At 59.7% G+C, this 13,141-nt stretch overlaps 1 protein-coding gene across 4 annotated transcripts in view; it reads left to right on the forward strand.

Annotated features, from left to right (window-relative positions):
* The window catches only part of CDC16 (cell division cycle 16), an 82,123-nt gene extending 72,719 nt beyond the window's left edge, over positions 1 to 9,404 (forward strand). For 3 of the 4 annotated variants that reach the window (XM_076058372.1, XM_076058373.1, XM_076058374.1), the window contains 6 exons: positions 137 to 200; positions 1,232 to 1,293; positions 1,855 to 1,990; positions 3,417 to 3,507; positions 6,373 to 6,477; positions 7,484 to 9,404. In XM_076058372.1, coding sequence (XP_075914487.1) covers positions 137 to 200; positions 1,232 to 1,293; positions 1,855 to 1,990; positions 3,417 to 3,507; positions 6,373 to 6,477; positions 7,484 to 7,920 — 895 coding nt within the window. In that variant the 3' untranslated portion in view covers positions 7,921 to 9,404. The remainder of the gene's footprint in view (positions 1 to 136; positions 201 to 1,231; positions 1,294 to 1,854; positions 1,991 to 3,416; positions 3,508 to 6,372; positions 6,478 to 7,483) is intronic. The other variant, XR_012931604.1, reaches the window with a different exon arrangement.
* Positions 9,405 to 13,141: the final 3,737 nt, after the last annotated feature.

Consider the following 13,141-nt stretch of genomic DNA (forward strand, 5'->3'; position numbering starts at 1 on the left):
CTCTGTGTGAGTGAGTCTGTGGGTCTCTGTGTGGTGAGTCTGTGTCTCTGTGTGAGTCTTTGGGTCTCTGTGTGGGTTGCGGGTCTCTATGTGTTGGTGGTCTCAGCCACCTTTGTCTCTCCTGTGCCCCACGCAGCTGGAAGGCAGCGCACAAACATTTTACAGATGCACTGAGCAAGATCAAGGCCATAGGGAATGAGGTACTCACTCACCAACCCACCCACTTACCCACCCGCCTGCTCACCCACCCACGCACTCCCTCACGAACCCACACACCCACGCGCTCACTCACCCAACCCACTCACTCACCCACCTACTCACCCACCCACTCAACCACCCACTCACCCACCCACGCACCCACCCACACACTCACTCACCCAATCCACCCACTCACTCACCCACCCACTCACCTACTCACCAACCCACTCAACCACCCACTCACCCACCCACGCACCCACACACTCACTCACCCCAATCCACCCACCCACTCACCTACTCACCCACCCACTCACCTACTCACCCACCCACCCACTCAACCACCCACTCACCCACGCACACACCCACCCACACACTCACTCACCAACTCACTCACCAACCCACTCACCTACCCACGCACTTACCCACCCACTCACCCACTCACCCACCCACCAACCACTCACTCACCCACCCACTCACCCACCCACCCACTCACCCACTCACCCACTCAACCACCCACTCACCCACCCACGCACCCACCCACGCACCCACCCACGCACTTACCCACCCACTCACCCTACCCACTCATTCACCGACTCACCCCCCACTCAATCACCGACTCACTCATTTACCCACCCACTTGCTCACCTAACCATCCACTCACCTACCTACCTACCCCTCACTCAACCACCTAACCACCCACTCGCCCACCCACGCACCTAACCACTCACTCACCCAACCATTCACCCGCTCACCCACCCACCCACACACTCACCCGCTCACCCACTCGCCTGCTCACCAACCGTCTCACCCACTCATCCACTCACCTAACCACCAACCCACCCACTCACCAACCCACCCACTCAACCACTTACTCACCTAACCACCCACTCAACCACTTACTCACCTAACCACCCACTCAACCACTTACTCACCTAACCAGCTGCTCACCTAACCACCAACCCACCCACTCACCTCACCACCAACCCACCCACTCACCTCACCACCCGCTCACCTGTGCGTTTGCGTGTCACAGGTCACAGCCGAAAAGTGGGAGCCTCTTTTGAACAATCTAGGGCACGTGTGTCGCAAGCTGCAGTGAGTCCGGCACCAATCACCTCCTCACTCACGCCCTCACCTCCTCACCTCCTCACTCACACTCTCACCCACTCAACCACGCACTCACCTACTCACCCACCCACTCACCTACTCACCCACCCACTCACCTACTCACGCACTCACTCACCTCCTCACTCACGGCCTCACCCACTCACCTACTCGCCCACGCCCTCACCTTCTCACCCACCCACTCACCTACTCACTCACGCCCTCACCCACCCACCCACTCACCCACTCACCCACCCACTCACCCACTCACCCACCCACTCACCCACTCACCCACTCACCCACCCACCCACCCACTCACCCACTCACTCACCCACTCACCTACTCACCCACTCACCCATTCACTCACCCACCCACTCACCCACCCACCCACTCACCCACTCACCCACCCACTCACCCACCCACTCACCCACTCACCCACCCACTCACCCACCCACTCACCCACCCACTCACCCACCCACTCACCCACCCACTCACAAGCTCGCTCCCATGGTGAACTGGATGATCCCCCCCCCGCCCCGCCGCCGTGTGCAGGCGCTATGAGGAGGCGCTGGAGTACCACCAGCAGGCCATGATGCTTGTGCCACAGAACTCGTCCACCTACGCCTCGCTGGGGTACGTGTTGGCCCTCACCGGACACTTCAAGTCGGCCATCGACCACTTCCACAAGGTGCTCGCCACGTCACCATGACAACGTCACCCTGACAACGTCTCCATGACAACGTCACCATGACAACGTCACCATGACAACGTCACCCTCACCACGTCACTCTCGCCACGTCACCCTGACAACGTCACCATGACAACGTCACCCTGACAACGTCACCATGACAACGTCACCCTGACAACGTCACCATGACAACGTCACCATGACAACGTCACCCTGACAACGTCACCATGACAACGTCACCATGACAACGTCACCCTGACGTCACCATGACAACGTCACCATGACAACGTCTCCCTCGCCACGTCACCCTGACAACGTCACCCTGACAACTTCACCCTCGCCACGTCACCCTGACAACGTCACCCTCGCTACGTCACCATGACAACGTCACCCTCGCCACGTCACCATTACAACGTCACCCTCACTACGTCACCCTGACAACGTCACCCTCGCCACGTCACCATTACAACGTCACCATGACAACGTCACCCTCTCGCTGCGTCACCATGACAACTTCACCCTCGCTACGTCACCATGACAACGTCACCCTCACTACGTCACCCTGACAACGTCACCCTGACAACTTCACCCTGACAACGTCACCATGACAACGTCACCATGACAACGTCACCCTGACGTCACCATGACAACGTCACCATGACAACGTCTCCCTCGCCACGTCACCCTGACAACGTCACCCTGACAACTTCACCCTCGCCACGTCACCCTGACAACGTCACCCTCGCTACGTCACCATGACAACGTCACCCTCGCCACGTCACCATTACAACGTCACCCTCACTACGTCACCCTGACAACGTCACCCTCGCCACGTCACCATTACAACGTCACCATGACAACGTCACCCTCTCGCTGCGTCACCATGACAACTTCACCCTCGCGACGTCACCATGACAACGTCACCCTCACTACGTCACCATGACAACGTCGCCCTCACTACGTCACCCTCGCCACGTCACCCTCGCCACGTCACCCTCGCCACGTCACCATGACGTCACCCTGACAACGTCACCATGACAACGTCACCATGACAACGTCACCATGTCAACGTCACCATGACAACGTCACCATGACAACGTCACCATGTCAACGTCACCATGACAACGTCACCATGCCAACGTCACCATGCCAACGTCACCCTGACAACGTCACCATGACAACGTCACCATGTCAACGTCACCATGACAACGTCACCATGACAACGTCACCATGTCAACGTCACCATGACAACGTCACCATGACAACGTCACCATGTCAACGTCACCATGACAACGTCACCATGACAACGTCACCATGCCAACGTCACCATGACAACGTCACCATGCCAACGTCACCATGCCAACGTCACCATGACAACGTCACCATGCCAACGTCACCCTCTCGCTGCGTCTCGTCGCCCCACCAGGCGCTGGGACTCCGGCGGGATGACACCTTCTCACTCAACATGCTGGCCAGCTGCACGGAGCTCTACGTGGGCGAGATGGAGCCATATGTTGGTAGTCGCTCACCCGCTCGCTCACCCACTGGCTCACTCGCTCACCCGCTCACTCACCCGCTCACTCACCCGCTCACTCACCGCTCACCCGCTCGCTCACCCGCTCGCTCACCCACTGGCTCACTCGCTCACCCGCTCACTCACCCACTCACTCACCCACTCACCCGCTCGCTCACCCACCCACTCGCTAACTCACCCGCTCACTCACCAACTCACTCGCTCACTCACCCACTCACTCGCTCACCCACTCGCTCACCCACTCACCCGCTCACCCACCCACTCACCCGCTCACTCACTCACCAACTCACCTGCTCGCTCACCCGCTCGCTCGCTAACTCACCCACTCGCTCACCCGCTTGCTCACCCGCTCGCTTACCCGCTCACTCACTCACCCACTCACCCGCTCGCTCACCAACTCACTCACCCACTGGCTTACTCGCTCACCCGCTCACTCACCCGCTCACTCACCAACTCACTCGCTCACTCACTCACCCACCCACTCGCTAACTCACCCACTCGCTCACTGCTCGCTCACCCGCTCACTCACTCGCTAACTCACCCACTGGCTCACTCGCTCATCCGCTAACTCACCCGCTCACTCACCAACTCACTCGCTAACTCAACCACTCGCTCACCCGCTCATCCGCTAACTCACCCGCCCGCTCACCCGCTCAACCACCCACTCACTAACCCACGACCTCCTGCACACCAGGCGAGGTAGTCAACATCTCACCCACTCACTCAGACATCGCCAGGGGTCAGGATGGAACCCACGACCTCCTGTACACCAGGCGAGGTAGTCAACATCTCACCCACTCACTCAGACATCGTCAGGGGTCAGGATGGAACCCACGACCTCCTGTGTACCAGGCGAGGTAGTCAACATCTCACCAGCACGACCTCCTGTGTACCAGGCGAGGTAGTCAACATCTCACCAGCACGACCTCCTGTGTACCAGGCGAGGTGGTCAACATCTCACTAGCACGACCTCCTGTGTACCAGGCGAGGTAGTCAACATCTCACCAGCACGACCTCCTGTGTACCAGGCGAGGTAGTCAACATCTCACCCACAACGTCCTGTGTACCAGGCGAGGTAGTCAACATCTCACCCACGACCTCCTGTGTACCAGGCGAGGTAGTCAACATCTCACCAGCACGACCTCCTGTGTACCAGGCGAGGTAGTCAACATCTCACCCACGACACCTCCTGTGTACCAGGCGAGGTAGTCAACATCTCACCAGCACGACCTCCTGTGTACCAGGCGAGGTAGTCAACATCTCACCAGCACGACCTCCTGTGTACCAGGCGAGGTGGTCAACATCTCACCAGCACGACTTCCTGTGTACCAGGCGAGGTAGTCAACATCTCACGCACGACCTCCTGTGTACCAGGCGAGGTAGTCAACATCTCACCAGCACGACCTCCTGTGTACCAGGCGAGGTAGTCAACATCTCACCAGCACGACCTCCTGTGTACCAGGCGAGGTAGTCAACATCTCACCCACGACACCTCCTGTGTACCAGGCGAGGTAGTCAACATCTCACGCACGACCTCCTGTGTACCAGGCGAGGTAGTCAACATCTCACCAGCACGACCTCCTGTGTACCAGGCGAGGTGGTCAACATCTCACCAGCACGACTTCCTGTGTACCAGGCGAGGTGGTCAACATCTCACCAGCACGACCTCCTGTGTACCAGGCGAGGTAGTCAACATCTCACCAGCACGACCTCCTGTGTACCAGGCGAGGTAGTCAACATCTCACCCACGACACCTCCTGTGTACCAGGCGAGGTAGTCAACATCTCACCAGCACGACCTCCTGTGTACCAGGCGAGGTGGTCAACATCTCACCAGCACGACTTCCTGTGTACCAGGCGAGGTAGTCAACATCTCACGCACGACCTCCTGTGTACCAGGCGAGGTAGTCAACATCTCACCAGCACGACCTCCTGTGTACCAGGCGAGGTAGTCAACATCTCACCAGCACGACCTCCTGTGTACCAGGCGAGGTAGTCAACATCTCACCCACGACACCTCCTGTGTACCAGGCGAGGTAGTCAACATCTCACGCACGACCTCCTGTGTACCAGGCGAGGTAGTCAACATCTCACCAGCACGACCTCCTGTGTACCAGGCGAGGTGGTCAACATCTCACCAGCACGACTTCCTGTGTACCAGGCGAGGTGGTCAACATCTCACCAGCACGACCTCCTGTGTACCAGGCGAGGTAGTCAACATCTCACCAGCACGACCTCCTGTGTACCAGGCGAGGTAGTCAACATCTCACCCACGACACCTCCTGTGTACCAGGCGAGGTGGTCAACATCTCACCCACGACCTCCTGTGTACCAGGCGAGGTGGTCAACATCTCACCAGCACGACCTCCTGTGTACCAGGCGAGGTAGTCAACATCTCACCAGCACGACCTCCTGTGTACCAGGCGAGGTGGTCAACATCTCACCAGCACGACCTCCTGTGTACCAGGCGAGGTAGTCAACATCTCACCCACAACCTCCTGTGTACCAGGCGAGGTAGTCACCATCTCACCCACGACACCTCCTGTGTACCAGGCGAGGTAGTCAACATCTCACCCACGACACCTCCTGTGTACCAGGCGAGGTAGTCAACATCTCACCCACGACCTCCTGTGTACCAGGCGAGGTAGTCAACATCTCACCAGCACGACACCTCCTGTGTACCAGGCGAGGTAGTCAACATCTCACCCACGACACCTCCTGTGTACCAGGCGAGGTCTCATAGCCACTGCAGTGAGTGAACCCGCTTGCTGTACTTTCTCCCCCCCACCCCCCCCACCCTCCCCACCCCCCCCACCCCCCCCCACCCCCCCACCCCCCCCACCGCCCAGGCCCAGAGACAAAGCAGGAGATGCTGAGCTGCTACAATGACCACTTGTCCATGGTGGCATTGCTGGGGGCAGAGCAGGCACAGCGGGACGCAGATAGCAGCTCTGGTGGGTGGGGGTGGTGGGTGGGTGGGTGGGGGGGTGGGTGGGTGGGTGAGGGTGAGTGGGTAGGTGAGTGGGTGGGTGAGGGTGAGTGGGTGTGTGAGGGTGAGTGGGTGAGGGTGAGTGGGTGAGGGTGAGTGGGTGAGGGTGAGTGGGTGAGGGTGAGTGGGTGAGGGTGTGTGGGTGTTTGGGGTGGGTGAGTGAGTGAGTGAGTGGGTGAGGGTGAGTGTGTGAGGGTGAGTGTGAGTGGGTGAGGGTGAGTGGGTGGGTGAGGGTGAGTGGGTGAGGGTGAGTGGGTGAGGGTGAGTGGGTAGGTGAGTGGGTGGGTGAGGGTGAGTGGGTGTGTGAGGGTGAGTGGGTGAGGGTGAGTGGGTGAGTGGGTGAGGGTGAGTGGGTGGGTGGGTGGGTAGGTGAGTGGGTGGGTGGGTAGGTGAGTGGGTGGGTAGGTGAGTGGGTGGGTGAGGGTGAGTGGGTGGGTGAGGGTGAGTGGGTGGGTGGGTGGGTAGGTGAGTGGGTGGGTGGGTAGGTGAGTGGGTGGGTGGGTAGGTGAGTGGGTGGGTAGGTGAGTGGGTGGGTGAGGGTGGGTGTGTGGGTGAGTGGGTGTGAGGGTGAGTGGGTGAGGGTGAGTGGGTGAGGGTGAGTGGGTGAGGGTGAGTGGGTGAGGGTGAGTGGGTGAGGGTGGGTGAGTGAGTGAGTGAGTGGGTGGGTGAGGGTGAGTGGGTGAGGGTGGGTGAGTGAGTGAGTGAGTGGGTGGGTGAGGGTGAGTGGGTAAGTGGGTGAGGGTGAGTGGGTGGGTGGGTAGGTAAGTGGGTGAATGGGTGAGGGTGAGTGAGTGTGAGGAGTGAGTGGGTGAATGGGTGAGGGTGAGTGGGTAAGTGAGTGGGTGAGGGTGTGAATGGGTGGGTGAGGGTGAGTGAGTGAGTGAGTGTGAGGGTGAGTGAGTGGCTTCGTGTACGGTGCAAACTAATTCAATGTCCACACCTCCTCTCCCCTCCTACCCCACCGATCACAGTGAGTGGAATCCGCCCTCTGGACTCGAGTGTGGAGTCCACCACCACCGCCTCCACCGCCTCCACCACCGCCTCCACTGCCTCCACCGCCTCCACCGCCACCACCGCCGCCATCACGGCCCGCACCGTCACCTCCTCGTCCAGCGGCACGTTGGGCCGACCCATCCCCTTCCTCCTGCAGCACAACCACCAACTCCACCACCGTGTCACCCCCATCCGCCTGGCGCCCTTCTCAGAGGAGACCTCCTCCACGCTCGCCGAACTCGCCGCACTCACCGCCACCAACACCACCACCAACACCACCACCAACACCACCACCAACACCAACACCACCACCAGCAGCACCGCCGCCGAACTCACCGCAGAGCTCACGGAGCCCGACATGGACCTGGAGCCAAATGACTCCGGAGATGCTGGAGGGGCCGCCGGGACCCCCTAGAGCCCCCTAGACCCCCCTAGAACCCCCCTAGACCCCCCTAGAACCCCCCTAGACCCCCCCTAGACCCCCCTAGATCCCCCTAGACCCTCCCTAGACCCCCCCTAGACCCCCCTAGACCCCTCCTAGACCCCCCCTAGACCCCCTTAGACCCCCCTAGACCCCCCTAAACCCCTCCTAGACCCCCCCTATACCCCTCCTAGACCCCCCTAGACCCCCCTAGATCCCCCTAGACCCTCCCTAGACCCCCCCTAGACCCCCCTAGACCCCTCCTAGACCCCCCCTAGACCTCCTTAGACCCCCCTAGACCCCCCTAAACCCCTCCTAGACCCCCCCTATACCCCTCCTAGACCCCCCTATACCCCTCCTAGACCCCCCTAGACCCTCCTAGACCCCCCTAGGCCCCTCTAGACCCCTCCTAGACCCCCCTAGACCCCCTAGACCCTCCCTAGACCCCCCTAGACCCCTCCTAGACCCCCCTAGGCCCCCCTAGGCCCCCCTAGACCCCTCCTAGACCCCCCTAGACCCCTCCTAGACCCCCCTAGACCCCCTAGACCCCCCTAGACCCTCCCTAGACCCTCCCTAGACCCCCCTAGACCCCCCTAGACCCCCCTAGTCCCCCCTAGACCCCCCCTAGACCCCCCTAGACCCCCCTAGACCCTCCCTAGTAGACCCTCCCTAGACCCTCCCTAGACCCCTCCTAGACCCCTCTCTCACTGTGAGTCTCCCTCGGTGCGAGTCTCTCTGTGTGCGAGTCTTTTGGCGCTCTCCGTCACCTCCCCAGGCATTGTTTAGTCCCCAGGACGCCGCCACCACTACCGCCTCCACCACCACCACCGCCTCCACCACCACCTCCACCACTACCGCCTCCACCACCGCCTCCACCACCGCCTCCACCTCCACCACCACCACCACTACCGCCTCCACCACCGCCTCCACCACCGCCTCCACCTCCACCACCACCACCACTACCGCCTCCACCACCGCCTCCACCACCACCACCACCGCCTCCACCACCACCACCACCACCACCACCACCGCCACCACCGCCTCCACCACCGCCTCCACCACCACCACCACCACCGCCTCCACCACCGCCTCCACCACCACCACCTCCACCACCGCCACCACTACCGCCTCCACCACCGCCTCCACCACCACCACCACCACCGCCACCACCACCACCACCACCGCCTCCACCACCTCCACCACCACCACCACCACCGCCTCCACCACCACCACCACCACCGCCTCCACCACCGCCTCCACCACCACCACCACCGCCACCACCACCGCCACCACCACCACCACCACCACCGCCACCACCACCACCACGTGCGGTATCCCTCCGTGTGCTCATCCATCTTCGCGTCCCACCGGTCTCCACCTTCACAGGGGGCACCCTCTCGTCTCTTCGATGTCTCCGGCAGGCAAAAACGAAACGAAAAAAAAAACCGTGAAATACACATCTCTGAGCGCTTGCGAAATGACGCTGTTTGGGCGAGTGTGCGAGCGAGCCAAAAGACAACAACCACCCCCTTAACCGCATCGCCACTGCCGGACGGTGACGAGCGTGGTGGATGTGAGCGATGCTGTGGGAGGGGGGGAAGGGCTCGTGCGGATGCAATGGCTGCTTTGGGTACGCGGTCCAGACCTCCCCCCCGGAGAGCCTGGCCGACGGAGTGGGGGGTGGAGGCGTTCAGGATGGCTGAGGAAAAAGCGACAGGGCCCACTGTCGTCGGCTACAGCATCCCACGTCGGAGATTGAGGAGGCTTACCTACCGCTGCCTTCGCTCGGAGGTTCGGAGAGCCGTGAGGCGCTGCGAGGATGGGGTGGTGGTTGTGGGTTTGCTCAGGAGATGGAGTCTGGCTCAGTGGCCCGCGATCACGAATCACTTTTTAACGCCATCAAAAAAGTAACCTGCAGCGCCACACCAATCACCATCATTTGTGGAAAAAAAGGTGATCCGATCTCCGAACCCTCAGGAACAGGTTTGCAGATTTTGCTGAGCATTTCTGCTAGGTCCCTCAGCCCGGAAAACATCGTGGCACAAAGTGAGGATGACCCTGCTGAGGCTGCGGTGCCTCAAATATTGAAAGAAGTCACCCCCTGTGAATGGCTGGCTGAGGTGCCATCTGTTGAGGAAGTACTGAAGGCGATCCGGAGTCTGAGACCAGGAAAGGCAGCGGGCAGAGATGATCTCCCAAGCGAAATGCTGAGGGAGGGCGGCGTTTGTGTCACAGACTACCCTACATGACATCATAACAACAGTCTGGACCACTGGACGGGTTACGCAGGATTGGAAGGATGTCCTGGTGGTCCCCCTTCTTTAAGAAGGGGGACCGCACAGACTGTAACAACTACAGGGGCATCTCACTCCTCAGTGTGCCGGGAAAGGTCCTGGCAAGGATTATTCAGCATCGCCTTGCCAGGCACGCTGAGGAGAGGCTTGCGGATCTCCAGATGGAGGCAGTCGCTCTCCAGCAGCGAAGCTCACAACACCGAGCGGAGCGCCGGGTGGCTAAAACACAGCAAGGTGGCACAGTAGTGGGCACAGGTGGTGCACCTAGCCTGGCACAGTAGTGGGCACAGGTGGTGCATCGGTCACTCGTCTCGGTCGGTCAACCCGTGGCACCTGCTGGGTCTGCCCCATAACCTGCCAGCGGTCGTTTTGACACTTCACGTGGCCTTAACGTGCACCTAGCCTGGCACAAGCGCCGTGGTGACGCCACCGCCACTGGGTGAGTGTGTGGGTGAGTGAGTGAGTGGGTGAGTGGGTGTGTGTGTGAGTGAGTGGGTGATTTAGTGAGTGAGTGGGTGTGTGTGTGAGTGAGTGGGTGATTTAGTGAGTGAGTGGGTGTGTGAGTGGGTGAGTGAGTGTGTGTGTGAGTGCGTGTGTGAGTGGGTGAGTGCGTGTGTGAGTGTGTGAGTGGATGTGTGAGTGTGTAAGTGAGTGTGTATGTGTGAGTGGGTGAGTGAGTGATAGAGTGACTGAGTGAGTGAGTGTGGGTGAGTGCTTGAGTGAGTGTGTGGGTGAGAGAGTGGGTGAGTGAGTGGGTGAGTGTGTGAGTGAGTGTGTGAGTGGGTGAGTGCTTTATCGACCTGGTCAAGGCCTATGATACCATCAATAGGCCTGGGCTCTGGGTTGTTCTTCGTGCTTTTGGAGTACCTGACCCTCTACTCACGATCATTAAGGACCTTCATGATGGTGAGCGGGCCCGGGTAAAACTACGTGGCCGGGAGTCCGAGCCTTTCCCTGTACACCTTAGGGTGCGACAGGGATGTCCTCTGGCTCCCACATTATTTAACATCTATTTTGACCACGTAGTTCGTGAAGCCTTCAATAGCTGTACCGGGGGAATCTCCATAAGGTACAGATGTAATGGGAGGCTGATCGATGCCCGGGTGCGGTCAAGGGATGGCTCCCTATTGCTCAACCACGTTATGTATGCTGATTTGGTAATAGCTGCTCATTCAGAGGAGGAGTTGGAGACGCTGCTGCTGAGACTGGAGCGTGCCACTAAGAGATGGGGCCTTACCATCAGCCCCACCACAACTAAGCACCTGCCTGGGTATTTTGTACCATCAGGCACTCCACCCCCACAACTCCCAATCGGTGATGGGGCAGTTGTGGAGAGAGTGGAGAGTTTCCCATACCTGGGAAGTGTGCTTATGACTGGTTCCAGTTGAACAGCAGAGATCTCACTCCGAATCAGTCGAGCGGCAATATCTTTTCATCGGTTGCGTAACGCTGTGTGGAAGCTACCTGGTCTGTCGCTCCACACTAAGCTTCAGGTCTTCTCGGCCACGGTCATTCCCTCCTTTCTCTACGCTTGCAAAACGTGAACCCCCCTAATGGAACATCTTCGCCGGTTAGAAACATTTAGGCTGGCCTGCCTACGAGCCATCCTGGGTTTAACCAGACTGGATTGTGTGAGGAGCTCACAAATCCTTGAAAGATCTGGGCAAGGTCCCATCGGTGAGCTCCTCCGGCGGGCAAGGCTGCGATGGCTGGGTCATGTAGCCCGCATGCCCAGCCACCGCATGCCGAAACAGCTTTTGTTCGGCCGGATCGAGGGGGCTAAACGGGCGCGGCACGGGCTAGAGAAGAGATGGAGTGATGTGGTACAGATGGACGTGGAGCTGAGTGGACTTGCCGATGACTGGTACCAGCGGTGTCAAGATCGGCCTCTGGAGGAGGCTACTGGGCAGTTGGAGGTAGTCGCCCTCCAACAACAACGGAGGGCGGAGGAGCGACGCTCACAACAACGAGCGGAGCGCCGGGTGGCTAAAGCACAGCAGGTTGGCGCAGTAGGGGGCACAGGTGGTGCATCAGCCAGTCATCTCAGTCGACCCGTGGCACCTGGGCCTGCCCCGTGACCTGCCAGCGGGCTTTCGACACTCCACGTGGCCTCAAAGTGCACATGTCCTGGCACAAGCGTCGTGGGGATGTCACCGCCACTTAGTGGCGAATGGCGGTTGTAGTGTGAGTGTGAGTGGGTGAGTGTATGAGTGTGTAAAAGATTCACACTACAGAACAGGGAGGCATCTTACAAATAGTTTAAGTCCTTCCCCCTGCACCTCTGATTAGCGCTGTCGGCTACGTACGGTGCAAAAGAAGTTGACCATACACTTCACAGAACGGGGAGAGAGAAAGAACACACGCCTCACTCACAATCACCCACACAACACTACATCACAATCACACGCAACACACTCCATTCACAATCACACACACTCCACTCACACAACTCAATCACACACACTCCACTCAATCACACACTACTCAATCACACACACTCCACTCACAATCACACACAGTCACACAACAACAACCGCCATTCGCCACTAAGTGGCGGTGACGTCACCATGACGCTTGTGCCAGGCCATGTGCACCTTGAGGCCGCGTGAAGTGTCGAACGCCCGCTGACAGGAGGTCACGGGGCAGACCCAGGTGCCACGGGTCGACTGACTGAGATGGCCGAGATGACTGGCTGATGCACCACCTGTGCCCCCTACTGTGCCAATCTGCTTCAGCCACCCGGCGCTCCGCTCATTGTTGTGAGCGTCGCTCCTCCGCCCTCCGTTGTTGTTGAAGGGCGACTGCCTCCAACTGCCCAGTAGCATCCTTCACGAGCCTCCTCCACAGAGGCCGATCTTGACACCGCTGGTACCAGTCATCGGCAAGTCCACTCAGCTCCACGTCCTTCTGTACAACATCAC

The sequence above is a fragment of the Petromyzon marinus genome (genome assembly GCF_048934315.1).
Source record: "Petromyzon marinus isolate PM22_M1 ecotype Great Lakes invasive population chromosome 70 unlocalized genomic scaffold, UKy_Petmar_22M1.pri1.0 chr70_unloc.4, whole genome shotgun sequence".
Classification (NCBI taxonomy): Eukaryota; Metazoa; Chordata; class Hyperoartia; order Petromyzontiformes; family Petromyzontidae; genus Petromyzon; species Petromyzon marinus.